The sequence below is a fragment of the Molothrus aeneus genome, chromosome 7 (assembly GCF_037042795.1).
Source record: "Molothrus aeneus isolate 106 chromosome 7, BPBGC_Maene_1.0, whole genome shotgun sequence".
NCBI lineage: Eukaryota > Metazoa > Chordata > Aves > Passeriformes > Icteridae > Molothrus > Molothrus aeneus.
Window position 1 is genome coordinate 30,856,021 of NC_089652.1, and position 22,136 is coordinate 30,878,156.

Sequence of the window (22,136 nt, forward strand, 5' to 3'; positions counted from 1 at the left end):
GGTTGACAAATCACAGCTTTCTGCCTTAGCTCTCTAAGAAAATAATTTCATAAGATGTCTCTTTTGCTTTGGTTTGTTTTTTTTTCCAGCTCTTTTTACTTCTGAACTTGTCATTTTGCTTTCAATTCTTATTTAAGACCATTTCTGAGCAGGGAAGCACCAGCATTTCCCAGCCTATTTCTATTTGTCATACTAAAAGATGGAAGGATGATGACATTTTGAAAAAAGGGAGATTGCAGTAGATTAAAATGCTGATCAGAGGGAAAAAAGGGATAAATTTGTGTCAGAGGCATTGTGTTACAGTGCATCAGAACAAAGCACAACACTTGGATTTCCCATTGACCTCCTATCACTAAGCCCAAACCCACAGCTTCTTTCCTACTGTATAAAAGGGGAGAAACAATTACTCCCTTTCTAAACGATCTTATTTGAGTGGAGAGAAAAATATCTTGCTAGTGTTTGTGAAGTGCCAAAGGAAAAATCCCCAAGCAGTGTGGAAAATAAGTGCAAAGGATGTGCTTGCCAAAATTGAGAGGCTGAGGATTCAGTCGTCCACCGACCAGGCAAGAAATGACTCCTCACTCAGGAGAGTATCTGGAGATGGATACAGTTGGTAAAATGAGAGAGATCTCCTGGCTGAGGGAAACTAAGGAGGAGAAACAATCCTAATAAAGGTGCTTGTGGGTGAACAGGAGGTTGAAGAATTGCAACTTATACAGATAGAACCAGTCCAGAGTCCCCCAAGGGTTTTTCTGGGCAAATTGCTTTTGTAACAATTGGGTGAAGGCTTTTTGCTGTGGGAAAATGAGTGTGTATGCACACAGCAGATGTGCCATTTGTCTCCTCAAAGCAGTTTGCTCAAACTCCCACAAGCAGGAGAGTTTTGATGCCAGTTCTGTGGTGACCTTGCCACCAGTGTTGACACTGCCAAATGCCCAGCCCAGGGCCCTGGCACTCCACAGGGGCCACGCTGCTGCTGCACCTGCCAGGCTCTGAGGAAACACAGGAGAAGACCCTGAACAACTCCCAGCCAGCATTAACTCTACATTAATGTTAGTTAGAGGCAGGAAAAATTAATGACAGTGGTTTAGCATCCCTGCCCAACATCTACAGCTCAGGGTAGTCTACTGCAACCCAGTGGAGTGTAGGTTCAATCCTGGGAGGATGATCTACAGCCTTTCCAGCTCAACCAGAGAACTGCCAAAGTCACTGAAAGTTGTGAGCTTGTGAGTAATCACATGCACAACCTCCTACTGGCATCTACATTTTTATATCACAGAAGCACATTAAAAATTACAGGCTGAATAAATTTTGCTAAAATAGTAACAAGATGCTTTTGGACCCCAGCACATTGCTGATTCAGGGCAAAAATCTCTTCCCAATTTATCAACCCTCTCTCCTGCAAGAATCTGAGATTTACCCTATAGGGATTATGTCAAGCACAAGGGAAAACTCTGCCTAAAGCATGGGGAGCTCATTACTCAGAGAAGGACCTCAAGATTAGATCCATCACTTCTGCTGCAGATTTAACCATCTAAAACCATACAGTCTGTACATTCTTCTTCTAATCAGCTGTACTTTAGGTGCATTTCCACAAAAAAACAACCCAAAACAACAAAACCGAAAACAAATCCCTTATTTTAGTCAATATATATTCATAGTTTCCTTGTTTGGATACATTCAATGTTCAAGTCAGCCAGTATTTTATTTTTGTGTGGGGAAAAAATAGTAGAGTTGTAAAAGAAATAGAGAAAAAGCATGACTATAAAATGAGCTATTCATATGTATTTCAGATGAATTGTCATCTGCTCTTTGCACTCTGATCCTAGCTATTAAAAAATGCTGGGGGGATAGTGTCTGTAAAATTTTTCAAGTTTCAAGGACAACAAGTCTAACTATGTACTTTATTATGCATTGACTCATGCATTTCTGAACCTTTTTTTATCACTTATATATCAATGTTTACTTCCTATGTGTAGGTTATAACTTTCTCTGGGAAAGTTTTAATTCTTTTTGTTTATACAGAAATTCTGAAGCCAACTGGTGCCATTTAGTGGTACTGGAATGCAGCTAACAGTAAAACACTGTGAGTTATTTATTACAACTTCTGATATAGAGGATCTGTTTCTGGGGATTAAACCACAGCTGGTTTTTGGTGGATACACCCATACACATAATTATGGGAGTGTATAGATACATTGCACATACATATGTACAAACACTGCTAGAGAACACAGACTCTCATTTTTTAGCTAGGTATAGTCACACAAGATCAATCCCAATATATGAAATAATAATACTGTTACAAACCACAGTACCATCACCAAAATTCCAAATGTTTTGGTGAAGGATTTCTGTTCAGGGTGAATGTAAGTTGATGTCCTTTACTTGGACAGAGGGGTAAGGATTGGAACAGTGTTCTGACATCACTCATAATTTAGCAGAACATCTTTAATTTAATCATTTCACAGAACATCTTTACTTGCAGTCTTAGAATAGGCTCTGTACAGAACTTTGAGTAATCCACTGCTGACCTCAATGTTAGAGTGCAGCCTAATGCCCTTCTCAAGGAATGCATTAATTCAGAAGCAAGCAGCATTGCACCCTGTACATTTGCCTCACCTTTACAGTGCAGGAGAAAATGCCTGTTCATGGGGCTGAACTTGGCACTGAAGTAGGTGCACTGCTCCTTCAGGAAGTTACACGAGAGACACTGACGGTTCAGTGACCCCACTGTTGATACACTGGGGGAAGAAAATGATCAGAAGCATTTTACATTGGAATAAAGTACAGCAAAGTAACCTTGGCTATGTAGACAGGATCCAAAAGCTGCCCAAAGCACCACTGGCACTGCAATAACTCACAGCATTAGTAGGAAATCATGAAAACCTCACTAGCCTCAGGTTTAAGGACTGAAAATAAGGTGATTTTCCCCCACACTTTAAATTACATGATTAAACCCTATAAATATTTTTATTTAGTAAAACACAGTCATATTAAATGCTTGTATTTAGGTTTAACTTTTTAGATGATTATAAAGGACTAGTGAAGATCTATGGTAAGAACATTTTTTGTTAGAAACTTTTCTATTTTTTAGAAAATGGGAATTTTAATTTTAAAAAGCTGTGGCAGTTTCTTTGTTACAGCTCAAGCATACTAATTTTTACATAATGTAAATGATGACCCAAGCACCATAGCACTTATGGCTTGGGATGAAGAAGCTGATAACACAGCCCCATGTAGCTCTTACCTGTGTAGCTGTCTTCCTCTTGGGGACTCTTCAGTGCTTAAGAAATAACTGTGTCCAAAAGAGGAAAAAAGTTAAAACTCAGTTTGGTAAAAATATCTGATTTGGGTAGTGTTTAGAGAAGTGAGAAACACCGTAAGTAGCATTTTTAAAAATTAAAAGTTCACAACAAATATCCATGAAGATCAAGTACTTATATATAAACCCAAGTTCCAAAATTAAACTTAGATCCAATATACAGATTAGTTATTTCAGAAGCTATACAATTTCCTGTTAAAACCATGATGAAAACAGGATTTCATTATTTTAATTCCTGTGATGCCCAGGAGCTCCAGTAGCAACCAGGACACCTCTCTGCATATTAAAAATACAGAAGAGAAAGTTTCTGCTTCACTCCAAGAGTTTGCAATATAAACCCAAATAGCAGATAAAGGTCACAATGAAATTATGTCACATATTACAATAAGTCTTATGAGAGCTGAAAGCCTCTTTGAGCTGTAAACCAATTTTCCTTCTATCTGCTTTGCATAGGTGGAAAGAGACTCTGCAAGAACCCCAAGACAAGCCCTTGGTGTTTCCCTGATGAGATCCCCACAAAGTTTCTGCTTGACAGGCAGAAGGAGGGCAAGGCAGTCCCTCAAGTGGCTGAGACAGCCCTTGTGACATCTGTCACCTCTCTGCAGCCTGACTGCATCCAGACCTCATTTCTACCCCTGGGCCTTGCAGAAGCACCAGGAAATTCTCTACAGATATATTTTCAAAACCCATAAAAAGACTTGCAAAAAAAAGGTTTTCTCCAGTACCAGTGGAAAAGATGGGACTTCTTGCAGCCTCAAAAAACTTCTTGTTGAAATAGCATTTTTTTTGAAAGCAAATGAGAATTAGATATGCTTGTGTATTTTTTGCCATGGACAGATAAAAGTGAAAATTAAACAAGAGCCACTGAAGTCAGGTGAAGCCTTCAGACATTTTGCATCAGTTCTAAACTCCTCCCCAAAAGCACCAAATATGCATTGCAATTCCTTCCACTCTCTCACTAAGATGGGCTGTGGAAAGAGTTCTCTGTGGGTGAGAATCAGGAGCTCTGATAATCTCTACAAATAATTTGTATTTATGAAGTTGGATCAGATTCCCATAACTCTGAGACCTCATGCAGTAAAGGTGTGATGTTTTATCAAGTACTAAAAATATATTATGACTTCCTATCTGGATTCCAGGAAAGAAGTTTCCAAAATGTTATTACTGCTGCACTGTGTGTTGATTCCTTCTATTCTGAAAAATACAGAGTCAAGTGATATCACAGTGTGATTCTTTCCCTCTGCATAAAAAGGCATTTAGGAAAAGAATGGCAGATGAATTTTCTTAAAACTGCACCTTATGTACTCAGGTGTGTCAAAGTTATGGTGATGCTCCAAAATGAAAGAAATATAGCTGTTTAATTTTGAGTTTAATGGATTCAACTTTAATAACTTGAATATTTTTATAAAAAAAGGGAACAGTGCTTACATCTTTTGAGTATTTTCATCATATGCCAGGATTTTGATAACCTCCCAGTTCCCTGAAGTCAGGTGTCTCACACTGATTTGTTCACTTTTAGCCTGTTGAGAGATGGAAAACATTAACTTTCACCTTGCTACATTCTTCTTTGCCTGGCAGGATTGCCTGCACATGTCATTACTGATTACAGCTTTTTAAACCTTAATATGCAACATAACATCTTCAAACCACAAACCTAATAAATATTTTGAGAGGCCTGAACTTCACTTATCCTTTCCCTCCCATCTATAAGCCTTTTAAAGTCATTGAAATAATCTTTGTTTTCAGCACAATTTTTCTTTCAGTTGCCCCCATGTAAACAAATAATAGAAGTCAGGAAGCAATGCAGGTAAAACCAACTCTTTGGCTGGAAGTTGCAGCAGACTCTTCATCAGACACAAGTTAAAATAAAAAAAACCTAAGTGAGAAGCTTATCTGAGGGTGTGTCCTAGTGCAAAAGGTAAAATCGTGGCTCAGGTTATTGAAGATTAAAACTTAAACCCTCACAGCTTGGACATCCTTTTTGTGGATTTTTCTATATTAGGGTTATTATGCTTGGCCTGGATATACATATTCTTAGTTTTCAAATTCAAGACAAAGTTCATAAAGAAAAGAGATGTCTCAGAGGTGATACTCAGTGGTTACAAGGCCTACAAAAAGTCATAAAGGCAAAAAGGTTGGCCTTTTTTTTTTAATCTATGTACTTCTGACCTGTGCCCTGAGCCCCACATCAACAGCAGCAATAACTAAAAAGAAGCAAATGCACAAAGATACCCTATGAGACATTGGGAGCTGGCAAGCAGAACCAAGTCCCTTGGAACTGATCTGTTTCCTAGCAGATCCATGAGGAAAGAATGACATAGCAACTCTATGTCAAGCCTTGCAAGTACCAAATGAAATCAGGATATTGTGCTAGGTGCTGTACATCTGTTTATGATGAGGGCTCCCTGTTCAGGAAGATTCTGATAGTCAGTGCTGTCTCCAGGAATGATTAAAATACATATTAGTGATTTATTCTAAGTGACTATTTCTTCTTTAGAGAGAGAGAAGCTGCAACTACTGAAATAGATATTTAAATATTAAGATCACAGAATCTAACAAGAAAGAGCAATAAAAAGCGTAGCCAAGCGTTAATAAACATGGTTATTTTTCAAGGTTACAGCCATAATACATAATTTATGAAGCTTGAAGAAAGTTATCCCCTTGATCCATTAAAGTTATTTTATAATTCTTATTTTGTGGCTGGAAAAAAAAAGAGATTTTCTAGAGCTGCAAAGCTCCATGAAAGAAATGTCTAGATACATAAGACATGATTCAATCCCATTTTGAGATTAGATTCTTTTAAATATTTCATAAGTTACTAAAAGCATTTGAAAACAATAAACCACACATCCAGCCCTTTCCATTCATACAGTAAATAATCTATGACAGACAGTAACCTTTCAGACAGTAACTTCTCCCTGCATAAAGATTTAATTAGATGTCTCTGCTAACATGCTTTGTGTCATTGACACATGTTTTTCTGAAGTGCAGTCAAAGAAATGCAGCCTGAAAAACACCAGAATTTGTTGTAAGATTGAGAAATCAGCCTCAGTGATTAAATCAAAGCAAGCCATTAAAATTTCCTCCTTTATCCCTGCAAGTCCACATTGGTTCTGTTTTAACTTTCCTGCACATGAAAGCTGATTTCTGTCACTGGGATGATGCCTCTACTGAGTGGCACCAGAGAAGGAATGAGAATCCCAGTGCCAAACTCCAGAGTTACCCTTTTCCATCCTGGAAATGCTGTGACCATCTGGGTACTGGTGATCTGCTGACTGCTTTAAATTCTGCAGGGCACCTGCTGTGCTGCTGTGGCTCTCACAAGGTGTGACAAACATCTAATGTGACAAAGGGCTTTATGTGCAACGCTTAATATACTTTTTATGCCTCTATGTTTGCTTTAGAAATAATGGACAATCAGATTAATGCAGTGTGTAAAACACATCATATAAACATATTTCCTGCCCTTTACTGCTCTGTATCAGCCCCATTACCACACAGAATGTTGCTTACTGATGAATAATGGCTGATATCACATGGGATTTCACATTTCCTTTTTCTCAGGAGCAGCTACATGCTTAAAGCCAAATTTGTCATTGGTGATACCATTCAGATTTGTTTATTCATGCTGATGACAGGCAAAATAGAAGTATTTTCTAGTTTTGGAGCTGTGCAGTACCCAGGGCTCTAATTCTGCCTAAAAGGGACAGAATACTAAATTCTGAAATGTAAGCTTGACTTTAAACATTATTCTGCCAGAATTAAAAGGTGTTTAAAAGTAGGCATGTATTATCCTACTGAATAGGAGTGGGCTTGATCTTTGCTTAAACATTTTCCTGAATTACAATCAAGTTTCCCGGACTTTTTAGTAGCAATAAATGTCAGAGCCTACAAGGTTAAGGCAAACTTGATTGTATCTCCAACAATGGAATGTTGGGAATGTTGCAAGTGAACTTTCAGATCTAGATCATGATTATTTCATGTATTTTAAAGCTACTTATTCACACTGTGAAAGATATCAAAATAAGGCTTGATTGATGTGCTGGTTTTGCATTGGAGCCACCCACGGAAGTGATTTTTTCTGTGAGGAGGTGCTGAGAGCTTCCTCTGTGCCTAGCAAAACCAGTTGCTGGCTACCTTTGAGAATAAGCATGTTAATAAGCCAATTAAAAACTAGATTCACCTCTGTGAGATTCACAATTTAAAACAAACAAACCTGGGGAATTCTCTCATTTCCTTCCAGCCTGGCAACAGGTAATAAGGCCAGCCCTGCTTTCTTTTAGTTACTGTTAATAAAGTTCTGAGCCTGCTTTGCCTTTCTCCTAATCCTATCTCACAGCTGGAAATGAGTAAGTATATTCTAGTGGGTGCACTGGCATTTGGCCAGTGCTAGACCCACCACAACTGACTAAATGGTTTTGCTCAGGTGTGAATTTTTATGTGGTTATTATATCAATAATATACACTTTTACCAGTCTGTCATCTGAGTTACTGTTTTCTTTAGGAAATAGAATTTGACATGTCTGTGATCCCTTTTATCTTCACTGACTCTTTCCTGATGTATTTACTCTAGTGAATGAGTATTTTTGTTCTTGTTTCTTCAGGTTAAACTGTCATTAGAGTTCTTTTGTTCTTGTTCTGTCTGCAGTGCACTGTGAACATATTTCAGACTTAATAATGCTCATACCAGAACACTGTCATAAAGGCAGATAACAAGAGCTGCCTGGCACAAATCTGTTATTTTGATGTTTGGCTACCTTGGTAATCCTTCCTATGTCATATGGCTCTGCTAAAGCACCTGGATTAATGCTCTGATGATTTAAATAGATGCCTTGGAGTGTTCTGTTCCAGGGCATAATTTCCTTTATTAGTTCATCACAACTTCATACTGGTGACCTTCAAAGTCACACTGCAATTTTATCTTCTTTCAGGTTCTTCTTTGGAAAAAGTAATGGCCCTGGGAAATGGAAGCTGCTGAAAAATGTTGCAAAGGGTAATAAAAGAGTCCTAACTTTCACAAAAGTTTTAAGTTTGGGTGTTGCCTCCCTTTACTGTTCTGTAAGAGCAGATTCTGAATAGACATTTAAAATTATTTGTTATTTAAAAATATGCATGTATAGTGTATTTAGAGAAGGTAAAATTAGTGTTTATTCTGGAAGAAGTTATAAATACATCCCACTGCACTGAGAAACAAGCTGGACAGGACAAATGACCATGACAGAAGTGTTCTGATTAAACTGAAGTTCAGGCCTGTGCCTAGGCCACAATAAAAGCCCCAGATAAGCAGTAGGATATCACAAGCAGCCTGACCAGAGCCTTACCTGCACAATGAACATGGCTATGTGGTGGAACTCGCCACGGCCACCCTGCTTCACTGGCACAGTCATGAAGAACTTACTGCCATCCTTGGAGAAAACAGGTTCCTCATTCTGGAAGTGTAATAATGTATTATTAGTGGCAGTTTTAGTCTGGCACACTCCTCATTACACTTCTTAACAAAAGATCAGCCTCAATTTTTTTGTCTACTTGGTTTTGCTGTGCTCAGAAGTCAGTTGGAGAAAACATTCTTAGATTTTAAGTATATTCTGTTAAGTTTAAGAAGAATGTGGTGGCTAAAGCTGAATATGGTTCATACCATGTGCAATCCTGTCCTAAAGGGTGGGTTACAGCCCTTGTAGAACTCTCCCTGACAATAATCTCTGGTAATTACCTCTGGTACTCTCATTCCTAATCCAGGGAGACTTTCCAGGACAGTGTCCTTTACAGACATGCAAATAATGACAGAGATAACTCCTACTGCTGAGGAGAGGAACAAAAGTTTCAATGGTTTGGACTCACTGAGTACATGTTTAACACCCACTGATTTTGATAAAGTTGTATGGAAAAAATAAGCACATTGAAGCGATATTCTGAATCAGGGTTTTACCACAAACTGTAGCCTGATGTGATACCATCTCTCCCTGCCTAGCTTTGCACAGAAGTATTAAAGGAAATGGCTTGCTATAAAAGCATAGGGGTTTTTTGTTAAAATGATTTCTCATTTGCACATTGCAAAATGAAGCCTGAAATGTAGTTTAAATGGAATGTGTTTCATCCAGTTATTGGCCAGTTCTTCTGAAGCTATGAAAGTGGAATAATTGGCTGACATATTAGTTAAACATATTGTTCTGGGTATGAGTTTAGAAATATTTTACTTTCTCATTCCAATTATAGCCCATATGACCTCTAATCTTTGAACCTCTGCTTTAATTTGGTGAGATAATTTTTAAATCAGAAACAAATCACGGTAAGTAGGACATGCGAGGAATGAGATTCATCTGGTCTGTCTTCCACCATCCCAGACTTGGGTAGTTAATCAGCTGCTCATCTAAATGCTTACTGAACTGAATCCAGACAGACCAGAAACTGAAGGGAATACTGCCTCCAAAACCCTCAGAGGTGCCTCAGGATTTTATTAGCATATAAAATAACACACAGTTAAATAAAAATGACAATGAAGCAGTTATGCATTATGCACCCAGAAATAGCATTTCTACTGTACCTGTTTAGGAAGCCACAGATCTGACTGCATTTCATATTTCTAAAAGAAAAAAAAAAATAGGAAAAATTGCTTTTATGGAATAGCTATAGATAAAAAATATTTCCCATATTCAGCAAAAGGTCTCTAGCTATTTAATGGGGTTTTTTTCTACTGTGTTACAATCTCCTCATCTCTTTGCTGGCACTTGCATTGAAACAAATGATAATTTAATTACAAAGTCAGCTGCTTTGTTCAGAGTTTTTGATAGAACATCACAGGGGAAACTAAGAATCCCATTTCAGTCCTTTCTGATTAGCTATCAAGAAGCTTTTCATAGGCAGCTCTATTTGTTTTTTACCTCTAGGCATCATCTGACAACTGGATATTTTAGGTCCTTCATCAACACTGGGCAAACAGCCAGAATCAAGCTCAAATTGTGAGACCTTTTCAAATCACAATCCTGTGTTTTAATGGGTTGTTGTGTGGCATTAGTGATGAGGAACAAAAATAAAAACAAATTATTGAGTTTTATTGTTCATACTCATTTCACATGATGCCATTTCAAAAAAAAAACCAAACCAATAAAACAACCAAATACCATGCACACACTGTTGGAAAAAAATATATAATATACATCAACTGCTGCAAATTGTCATAGTCACAGTGAAGTAATGAAAATGTATTAGTTATAGAAGAATCTGTACATATATGGCCTGAAAAATGAAAATCTGTAGCTACTGCAGCAGTTGGTTTTATACATTCCTTTTTGAAAATGAGGACATGTGCAACATCCTAGAGAGAAAAAAAGGTTTGCACCTGAAATCAAATGGTGTGATACAGTGTTAAATTCTCACAATATTTAGCCTTTCCTCATCCATTGATGATTTCAAGAGCATCACCTATCCCAGAGGGTGCAGGGTAGGAAACCTCCAGGAGGAGCCAGGTCTTGGCTGGGCTCACAACAGTGAGAGTGCATCACTATCCTTCTTCAGCCCACTAAAAATGTCCTTTGCTGCACTGTAAGTATTCTGGAGTGGAACTTCTCAGTCTCTCTCTCTTACATTATGTCCTGGATTACAGCTCCCTGGGTACCTACTTCCAACAAATCCAATTGACCTTCGAGCACATAAAGGTTTCCCTCTCAGAAGCAGCTGTAGTGGTTCAGGACCAACTTTCTTAATAAAAAGACAAAAGGCTTACAGGAACCAAATCTCCATGGTCACAACCTTAATCCATACTTTGGGGTTTCATTCATAGTTTTTGAGTGAGTAGGCAGCAAAAGAAGAAGCTGAGCTTGGAAATAATCTCCGACACATCAATATGACACTTCAGCAACAGACACTGATGGGAGTCTTTTGACTCAGAGGCCAACATTAATCACTCATAACCATTTAAACTGCCAAATTATAGCCTCTCCTTTGGAGCATCTGTTGGTACTGCTATCAGCAATGACAGAAAATATTTATACTTTTAGCTGGTTCTGGGAAGAGATTGTGACTCAGAATGGGAAAGCAGCCAAATGCATTCAAGATGCAAGATTGACTGAGAAAATGGGGAGATGTAATGCAGGAGTGTCAGAAGTCAAAGTCTGGGTCCAGGGGTGGAATGTGTCTGGATTCAAAGAGAAAAATGTATTTCAGTTTGGTTTACATTCAAAAATGAAATATCCCGTGCCTTTCAATTTTTTTTTTCTAAAGTTATTTAATTCTGTGATCAAATTTGAAGGAGTTATAAGAATTTTACTCTTTTTCCTTAAGTGTATGGAAGCTGTGAGAGACAGAAAAATCTAAAATGAAACTCTGTGGGGGGGAGAGAGGAGAAACCAGTCAGCTGAAAATATCTGTCAGAGGACAAGCTTGTCACTGCTCTAGCTATATCCCAAGTACATGATGTTCAGCAACTGCAGCTTCCAATGAAGCTAATGAATGAACAAAGCTTAGTAATTCTGAAAATGTCACTCAAAGTTGCTAACTGCATGAACTCATTTCACCACATTTGGAATTTTCTCACATCCATTTCCTCCCTGTTGACTAATTATATTCAGCTTGCAACTACTGCATCTGCAAACTGATTTCCAAATATCTTTTTCTGAATATGAAAACAAAATGCAGAAGAAACCTTGAAAAGAGACCTTGGGAAAAAAAAAAAAAAAAACAAAACACAAAAACCAAACAACTTACCCTGGTACAAGCTCCAGTTGTGGTATCACAAACTGTAAGGATGGAGATATTCTGAGCTCTGTTTAACCATCTCACCACAGCCTTGGTGTTGCTTATCCATTTCACCATGGTGATATAATATTCCCTAAGCAAAACATTTGAAAATACAATGTTCAGATCATTGATATTTCAGATTAGACTTCAGGAAAAAAACCCCATATATACCATTCATTCAAATGTTGAATTTGTACTGCCTGATACTGCCAGTACTAAAGGATCAAGAAAATAACCCCAAATGTCCAGCATCTGTGTTCCTACAAGTGGGATGGCTCAGTCCTTCAGTGTGATGTTCCCCTGGGAAATTTTTTGCATATATAGACAAACTTTACCAACTGTGAGACATATGCTTGCAAATACATATGAACTGTGTACTTTCCAGCCAGCTTAGAAAGAAGCACTGAATTCCAACAGAAGCCAGTATTTTCCTACAACAAATAACTTCAGATGACACACATTTTTGCAAAATCATCCAGTCCTACTGCCAAAGAAAAAAAAGAAGTTTTATAATATTAGAGTTCAGCTAGAGCCCACTTCAAAATTATAAAATAACGAATCTTTTATAACAGGACTTTTGGATAAAAGGGAGGTCCCTTCACTATCAATATGTTCCTGTTTCTGTTTTAACAAACAGCTCATAGTATCAGCCAAATGGTCTGTCCCTCAACAGCCCTGGCTGAGCACATGGGCTTCCCTTGGGCTGGTGCTATGGAGGATTTGCCTCCCTCCTCCCAAGATGCTGCTGGGCTGTCAGGCTGGGGATGTTAAGAGAAGACCTGTTGCACTCTGTCATCCCTGCCCAGCTATTTCCTTCCCTTCTCCCCTGCTGGCAGCTCTCACAGCCCAGCTGAGTTATGTGCAACAGTGGAGTCAGCTTGTCTGGAAAAAACTCAGACCCCCTTTAAAACAAGGGGCTTAGCTTGAATATAATTAGGCTTTTAATCTATTACTGATAGGGATCTCATTACTCTTTGACAACAGGCTTTTAATTATGCATTCAAAAGGCTCCTTGCTTTGAATGATCAGAGATTCTGAGCAGCACCAGCAGCAAAGCTGCACACAGGAGAGGCAGGAGACAGGAGAGCACTGCAGCTTCACCCAGCCTGGTGCTGGGTTTGCAGAACACACCTGAGCAACCCAGCATGCAGATTCCCTTGGCTTTCATACATTACTTCTAGTAAAACAGGTATTTCCACATCTGGATACCAGAAAGATAAATAGAAATGGGGACTTGAAGTGTGTTCTGAGTCTAATATTTAACTTTTTTTCTTTTTTTTTGCTTTAACAGATGTTTAATCTTACTGAAAGGCAAAAAATGTATGATCAAGTAAAACAAGATCTACCATTACACCAGGTGACACAAGCAGGAGAGCAATCAGTTTGGTTCCCCAAGCTTCTCAGGCTCTATTGTACACACCTCCAGCTTCCTCACAACCCCACTTCCAAGAGGAAAAACTAATTGCATTCTGGACAAAGGACTGAAGTAAAATCTTAAAGATGTTTTTCACTGAAGAAAACATAACTGTACACATGAAATGGAAGCAACAAGGGGGAAAGAGTAATGGCATGAAATACAACCATGTATCTGAAGGAAGATTGTTAGTCTTTTTGTGGCATTAACAGTGCATAGCAGGTGGTAAATTTTTCTGCAGAATGAAACTTTCAGGAGTAAAATTTACAAGTGTTATCCTATCTTTATATCAGAATAGCCTGAACAGGACTAGGGAAATATTACCAAGCACCTTTACAGGATCCCTAAAAGAAGAAAATTAATTTTTCATTGAATTTATTAATTGAGTTTTTAATTGAATTTATTCAATCTTACATCAAGTTCCCAGATGCCTAAAAATCAGGGAAACAGTTTTATGTCTTCAAAGGTGCTAAACCAGACACAATTTGGGAAAAGTTGAGAATCTGAATGTTACTTTTTGTGGTTAACTAACAGAACCTCTTTCCCCTTCCCTTTGTCCCTCCCTTCCCATTTCTGTGGTTTCTCTGTACAGGAGTGAATCTCTCCATAACAGCAGATGGCTATGACCTGTATAACTACTTCTAAAAATAGTTTAATAAATAACCTATAACTATTTCTAAAAATGTTTCTGACCTTAAAACTATATGTAATAATGAACCATTCAATTTAATTCTGAAATACTCCCATGACCTATTTACTAATAACTCCATAATGAAAGGGTTAGAAACACAATGAAATAAAATGACTTCTAAAGGTAGCTGCTACTTTTACTAATAAAAGCTATACTTTAGGAAAAAAAAAAAAACAAAAACTCCCAATCATTGTAAACTTCAAAGATTTTCACTCTGGAAAAGCCTGTTTAAAGCACATTGTTCATATCGCCATATATATTGATATATGGACATATATGGGTTGATGACCAGTGTGAAGACTGTTACTGAAATCCTGAGTCAAATTCACAATTTACAGTAAAATAGATAAGAAATATACAATCTTTCTAAGTTTTACTGCATGGAAATTATACCTTAATAGTTAAAATGAAGAAGAAACTAACTTTTTTTCCCTAGATTAAATAGATTTACTCATTCCCATGCACTAGCAAGCTAGAATTTTCATCAAATGAACAAGAACAATATCTTTATCAAGAACTGGCAAAGATGCTCCAGAGATTTGGCTTCAGTTTCAAGAAGACAAAGAAAGTTTTAAGACACTAACATTTATATTTGAGTCTACTATTACTTTCCATCTGCTGAGGAGGCAGAATGAATCTGAAAACCCTGAAGTGAAACCATAACATCTGAACAACATTTTCAAGATTATCTTTATCTTGGGGATCTTTTCTTACACATTGCTTTTTTGCTTAGCTTCTTTGCTCCTTCTGACACTTAAAGTTCAATTTTAATGTCATTAAGGAGAGTGAAGATGCTGATTTGATGGCAAAAAAATCTCTTTCAGATCTTACAGCACTGTTTAAATTAATGAAGGGTTAGCAAGCAGCAGCAGATTTTATTATGTTTTTCAGTAGTGGCCCATCAATAGACAGAAAGTACTTCAAAATGCTCAACTCATTCAAAATAATTTCTCTTACTAACACAAAAGTTACAATCAGAAAGCATTCCAGTTGACACTAATAATTGCAAGGCATAATTCACTATTAAATTATTCCTGCAATAAATTAGAGCACTTCAATTTATGTAGAAGAGAGCTTCACCAGCCTAAGATTGTTTGTACCAGTTGTGAATAAGTGGCCACTGTTAACATCCTGATTGTTTTGGGAACAATTACCATAAAACATTTCACCATGAAATTATATACCTTGACTTAAAGCTGTCAGGTGGCATCAGTTCCAGGGTATGTGCTGGTCCATAAAGATTAACTACAAACAGCTTTACTGTGGGGTTTGTTTGACCTGCCTTTGGAAAAGAAAAAAAGAAATAGGAGACTTAGAGGCACTGAATAAGTGACAGCTAAAGAGACTTAGTTGTTAAAATAATTCAGTATCTTCATAATAATGAAAAGTTATTAAAGCTCAAGTATCTTAAATTTGAAAAATTAATTTCATAGCCATACGAATCACACAGATAAAGATATGAAGTATTGAGTGATTCTTTCACCACCCTTTACTGATGGAACACCTTCCTGTGCAGAGCAAGTGACCAGCACTAGAAGGAGGCTTTGCCCACTTCAGTGCAGTCAGCTACAAAAACACAGCCAGTTCCTAAATCTACAGGTAAATGCAGCCTCCAGCTAAGCCCTTTTCAGATGCTGTTGTTCCTTCTTCTGAAAAGCTGCACTACCTCAGCCTTGGATAGCATTCCTCCTCTCTCACCTCACTTTTTCTTTACCATTTTCCCTTGGTCTTCCTTCCCTTGGTTGCTGAGCTGAAACTCTCAATTTCTGGGCTGCACCAGGAGCCAGCTGCTTTGGCAGGCCAGCTACCAGGGAAACAAAATGCTTCTTGTGGCTAAGGAGGAATAACATGGCAGTTTGATAGATACCCACTGGGAAGAGTCTGATAAATCTTGAGGGTCTACAGGGAGGTGGGAAACATCCTTCTCCTGTAACATGGCTTGTTGCTAAGGGATGTTCCTGAGATGAAGAAGAGAGGCTCTGGAGGGTTGCAAGGAGGTGCCACCGGTCCCACATCCCTGCCCTATGCTATCCCCAAGTTTCAGTTTCATGTCACAGGAATTACACTATATATCACCCTTGGGACACAAAGCATGAAGTGTGTTCCTCAATGGGGCTGAGCCATTTAATACTGGAAGGAAAAGGTAAAAATCACTGATTCTACAGATTTACTACTGTATATGACAAAGTTGTATACTTGGCTCTTCACAGGCTGAAATACACCCTCCAAATTCCTGTTAAAAATTCCTGTTTGGGCTTATCTCCAAATAAAGTCCAAATGCTGTATCCACTCATTTCTGAGTGCTGTGGAGGACAAGAGAGTGGCATTTGTGTGTTTATAACACTGCTGGGAAAAAAAAAAGGTTTAAAACCTTTTTTTTAAAGAATACAGTCTATGTGTACAACATGTACACAGACATAGTTAAGCATGTTCCAGTGCTCACAAAAACACGTGTGTTTAATTTTATTTTTTAATCCTAGTTATAATTTTCTCTGATGGTTGCACTCTATAATAAAGGCCAAATCTTTTTTGTAATCTCTGTTGCTACACCACCAGCTTCATTACCAATTAATGATGTTTAACGAGGAACTAAATTTGTATTAAATGGAGACATTAAATAAAGATAATGTTTCTTCATTAATGAGATTACTGAAGTAGTATTGTGTATCACTTTTATGCTGAATTGCTAATGAAATAATATTATTCCTTGCTCATTTACAAAGCTGATTTAAAAATATTCCTTATTTTATTCTTTGCTCTGTCACTCGAGGCATTTTGCCAATGCAAGTAATATAAACTATCCCTAAAATTTCTGTTGTTTCATTATTTCAGAGTATTATTTCAGCACACAAACATATTCTATTTATATAATGTCTATTATTGTTTCATAGTACCTGGTACAGTCTAACTGTTCAGCCATCAAGAATAAAGGTTCCTCACCAAAAAGCAGTAGAAGAATAGCAAGGTAACAGGAATATTTTCTAAAGCTCCCAATAAACTTCCCCTGAAATGCCAGATGAGTACCATATAGGTGGACATGTCAGAAAGGAACCCAGACACTTTGTGCAAGGGATGAATAAACTGATCAGCTGGAAGATCAAAACAGCAGATCTGGAGGCACCTCACCAGAACATCCCCAGAAAATGAGAAATTATTTCAGGCATTATCCCTGTGGGGGCTGTTCTTTCACTTTCCAAAACAAATCTAAAAAAATCTTCTCTAAATCTTCTAAAACACTGACAGTTCTAAATTTTTTTCTCTTTTTGATGGCCATGAAAATATGTTACTGTGGCTTATCTTATTCAATGCCAGTCTGTCACATTTATTAACAACAGCACAATCTACTGGGGTCTCTGTATCTGCGAAGGAACTTGCCCTGAGCTCTGCACACAGAGTGTCTCACTCCAAAGCAGCTGGGGCTGGATCTTTTTCCTAGACAGTCCTTCAAATGCTTTATCCTTCTCTCTGAGGTGCTGGATTGATTTTACCAAGCCAAATATCAGTGATGAAATGACTTAAATTAGTTTCTCTGCTGTCCCCTCACCCAACAGTTTCTTTTCAGGTATTATAATCTACTGAAAAAAAAGAAATAAATTATTATTTCCTCAAAAGCATCATGAACAAAACCAGCCTCTGTTACTGTCTGGAAAAACTCTTTCCACATGAGTGGACATTATGAGTGAACACAGAGGAGGAGGTGGGGGGTGCATTCCCACTTATCTTACCTTAGGATATGGATACTGCTTTCCCTTTGGATACAGACCTCCCGTGAACCTGGGAATGACCATGTTGGGCACCAGAGAGTCATTGATGGTCAGGAAGGCCAGTCTTTCCCCATCTGGAGACCACCAGTGGGCAATGTGGGAGTGGAGAAGTTCCTCTGCAAAACCAGATTTCCTTAGGCTCCATGAAAAAATTCACACACAGCGTCCAGCTTGTTCAGCTGGCACCAAATTGTTCTCCCTGTGCCAACCTGAAATGTGCCTGCTGTAATTTCAGTAATTTCACATCATCTTGCCTTGAATGGTTGGATAACAAGGAACATTGAAGGAGCATTTTCCTCAAATGCATACTTCCACTAACATCAATAAACCATCTAAATGTGAAAGATGATTGCTACTGACATATGCTTAGTTCTATTGCATTCCAGTACGTGTGTTTACTTAAATTTTAAATAATTTAAAATAATCTGGGGGTTTGGGGTATCTTTTGTGATTGCCAATTTTTTTCTTCTCCTCTTAATATAGAACTTCAGTATATCTGATTTCTCTGAGTTGTGGCACCTGATAACATGCAGATCTTCACACAGTCATATTTATGTAATCAATATTGGAGTGCAATATTATGATTTTCTTGTCTCAGTCTATTGGACAGCTTTAATTTTTGGGAAGTTCAGTTCTTCTGGAGTGAAACACTCTGAAAATCTGAACCAAACTTTTTTTTAATCCAAATTTTATTTGCTTTCCAAATGAATCCTATTCTCCAAGAATGTCACTCAATACTTTCTTACATTTATTGTCATTGTATATCACAGTCAAAAGAAACAAACCAGAAGCAACCACAGGCACAGAACCCAAACTCCTGGAATCCCAGCAGCTCCTGAGCAATTTTGAATTCTCCCGGTACCAGTCTTCTGCTTCCACTTGTGAAAACACTTAGAATTTTCATTATGTATTTGATATGTTAACCTGCTTAGTTAGGATTTTTTACTTAAATCTGAAGAATTCGGCTGGAAAACTAATTGAGAATAGTGTACTAAGGGAAAAGGCCTGACTGCATACCTAATTGGAGAGCTTACCTAACAAAACTACTTAAACTGGCAATAGAGACTCTCCAAGTTGCTAATTGGATTCTGAGGGTTCTGAAGCAGCTTAATGGGTTGAATTATCTAAGTTGAGGTGAAATGAAGCTGGGACCTATATTCAAAGTCATATATTCTGGGTCATGCTTCTCTCCCTGGCTGGATAACTAAAACCTTTTACACAGGAGAAGAGCAGAGAATGAATGGTGAATATCAGATAGCAGAAAACCACAATTATGTTTGCTTTAAAATATTACTGTTTGCATTTACACAAGGTTATTCACACAAAGGAAAGCTATTCCCAAATGGTTTGTAAGGTAAAATGCTAATAACAATCTCATTAAAAGATAAAAGAAACAAATGAGGACAAAGGAGGAAGAGTGCTCAATTCAACTGAAAACCTCTCAACTTCACCTGGAAAATCTCCAGCCTGCTCAGCTTCTGATGCTGTTAAAACACTGCTGAAAGTGGAGCAGTGCTCTAGGTTAATGGGAAAGGAGCAGTGAGTTCCTGTGACAGCAGACACTGGGGTTCTCCAGCATGTGCAGTCTCACCCTGACTTCCATGGTGTTCAGAGTTGAGAAGAGCTCACTGCCTGCCTGCAGATTAAAAGACTTGGAAAATAATGAGCAAAGAAGGCTTCTTCACTGAAAGAAGGCTTTAGGACATGATTCATGAGGAAAGCTTTGGGATCATCTCCCAAAGCACCTCAGAAATTTTCCAGTCCCAAATGAAACAACTTTTCCTTCTTCTAGCTGTGACTCTTTGACTTTTATTAATTTCTTATTAATTTATTATTATTAACTCTTATTAACTTCACTTTGCTTTAGCAAAAACTTGATATATTACATCAACTTTGATAAGCTATATCTCCTTAAATTCTTCAATCTGCATGCTGTCATGTAAGATTTTAAGATTATTAAGTGCATATAAAATTATATTGCATTTAAAAAATGCAATATAATTTTATATGCACTTAATAATCTTCAAAACAAAATGTTCTTTTGTTTTGAAAAGTGCTGCCGCATTAAAAGATTCCAAAACACATGGAAACTTTGGAAGTGGGTAGCTATCAGATACAGACTGAGGGATGCAGATTACCATTTTAACTTCAGAGTTCACTTGGGCAGAGATTTGGGGAAAAAAACCCCCAGTGAGCTGTTTGCCCAAACTACTGCAATGCCAGGAGGTGTGGATAGACCATTTTTAAGGTGAAGTTCCATGCTGTACGGCATTAACACCATTCCTAAAAAAAATTCTTCACACAAGAAATTCTATACCTCAGGTAAATTAACACCAAGCTATTTATCTATCGAATATATGATTCTCATAGAAAGCATAGAAAGAGGAGCTGAAATCTGTAATAATTTTAAGCTGTTATACCAAGCTAGATAATCTGCTCCCTTTTTAATTTTTTTTTCTCTTAAATTTATCATTATGTTAAAAGCATTTTGGGTGCAGAGAGAAACATTCTGTGGTACTGGCTGCAGGAGACAGACTGAGCTATCCCCCCACTAAAATCTGGGCGCCTTTTTCTGTGGGGATGTTTTAACTGCAAATGGATCATCACTGCTGTTCCTAAAAGCAGCCAACTGAGCCTTTTCCCTGCTCACTTTTGCATGCTATCAAGAGCTCATTTGCCACATTCTAGTTTGAAATGAATGCTTCTGTCTCAGAAAACACTGCTATATGCAACCAGCAGCCAATACAAAGAATGAGCAGACACAAAGGCAATCTTGCAGGAAAACAAGAAGGGAAAGGAACAAACCCACCCTGAGCATTTTCTGGAATGAACAGATTGTGCTGTTGGGTCTGTGCAAGGACCTTGCATCTGTTTTTGTAAACAGATATATTTGTGCAGCTTACCTTCATATAGCCAGTCTGTAATTCCATTAAAAATAATTCCTTCTTTTCCTGAGGATGTCAGGCGCAATGAGCTGCTCTTTACATCAGGCTGATAGTAGATATTATTTTCAAATATATAAATCTGGATGAGGTAAGAGAGATGGAGAGAAAACCAACATTTTGGTAGATATATCTGAATGTTCATCAATGAATACATAATTTCCTCCAGCTCAGAACAGTCTACAGAATAATTCAGCATGAGTTTGCACCAACATTGTCTTCATATTCCATTTTATTATAAAATTGGACAAACGAAACAAACTTTTAGTACTTATGGCAACCAAATCCTTCTTTTGAAATTGTCTTTCCAGTTGGAATATTCCTATTCATGTTAAAAAATATTATTACATTCTTCAAAATCATACAGGAGACAAGTTTTATGAACAGCTGAATGAATAAAGAAATTTTCATCTGGTTTTCTAACTGTGAAATGAGACACACTTCTGCAAGGACATACAGCACAGTCCATACATCATAAATATAAGTTACAGCTTTATATCAGGGTGTGAGAACACATTAGAAAAGCAAAAACAAATAGCAGCCTGCTTTTCTCAGCTTGCTGATGACTTCTGACTGACACACCAATGTTTTACCTCAAGTGTACTATATAAATGCCCTTTATTTTTCAAGTCTGGGCTCATCATCACCCTTTTACCTTCTTCACTGCCACTCATTAGCCTTGTCTGCTCTTCTTTCCCTGCTCACTTTGTTGCAAAGGGTATCAAGTTCACTCATTTTGTGAGGCTGAGCTCCAGGTTCCATGACAAAGTGCAATAAATCATAATGGCCATGTGTGCACTTGCACAGCTTAACACCAAAATCAAAGCAACAGCAAGATTATGCACCACCTCAATTCACACTGAGAAATGCATCTGTGACAGGACTAAAGAAGCCAAATGCCACTGAAGTTTCTGTTACACCATTTCAGCACTGTACACTGATGATATACAGTGTCTCAGGGAGTGTAACAGGAACTAAATATATTTCCACCAAAGACTATTTAAAAAGCCTGATTCATTTATCATTCTCTCATACTTCCATAATACAAGACTTATGGGAAAATACTAACCAAAGAGCAAAGTTTTATTATCATTATCACTGCTGTTCCCTTTGCTTCTAAATTACCATCTGAAATAGGTTTCTCTATGAATTCCCAAACTAATGATTTTTAGGAGTAGCCACTTCATGATTTCTGCTGCAGAAAGCTATAAAGCTGAGGGTTTTTACATACCATAAGCAATGCAATGATTTTAACCATTACTGGGAG

General features: G+C 37.7%; 1 protein-coding gene across 2 annotated transcripts in view; it reads right to left on the minus strand.

The window, feature by feature from the left end:
- Window positions 1-22,136, minus strand: part of DPP10 (dipeptidyl peptidase like 10) — a 438,506-nt gene that overhangs the window by 21,270 nt on the left and 395,100 nt on the right. For both annotated transcript variants that reach the window (XM_066553089.1, XM_066553088.1), the window contains exons 8-16: window positions 20,831-20,951; window positions 17,889-18,043; window positions 15,348-15,445; window positions 12,026-12,149; window positions 9,867-9,905; window positions 8,647-8,754; window positions 4,754-4,845; window positions 3,251-3,298; window positions 2,623-2,744 (exon numbers count right to left, since the gene is read on the minus strand). In XM_066553089.1, the coding sequence (XP_066409186.1) occupies window positions 2,623-2,744; window positions 3,251-3,298; window positions 4,754-4,845; window positions 8,647-8,754; window positions 9,867-9,905; window positions 12,026-12,149; window positions 15,348-15,445; window positions 17,889-18,043; window positions 20,831-20,951 (907 nt within the window). The remainder of the gene's footprint in view (window positions 1-2,622; window positions 2,745-3,250; window positions 3,299-4,753; window positions 4,846-8,646; window positions 8,755-9,866; window positions 9,906-12,025; window positions 12,150-15,347; window positions 15,446-17,888; window positions 18,044-20,830; window positions 20,952-22,136) is intronic.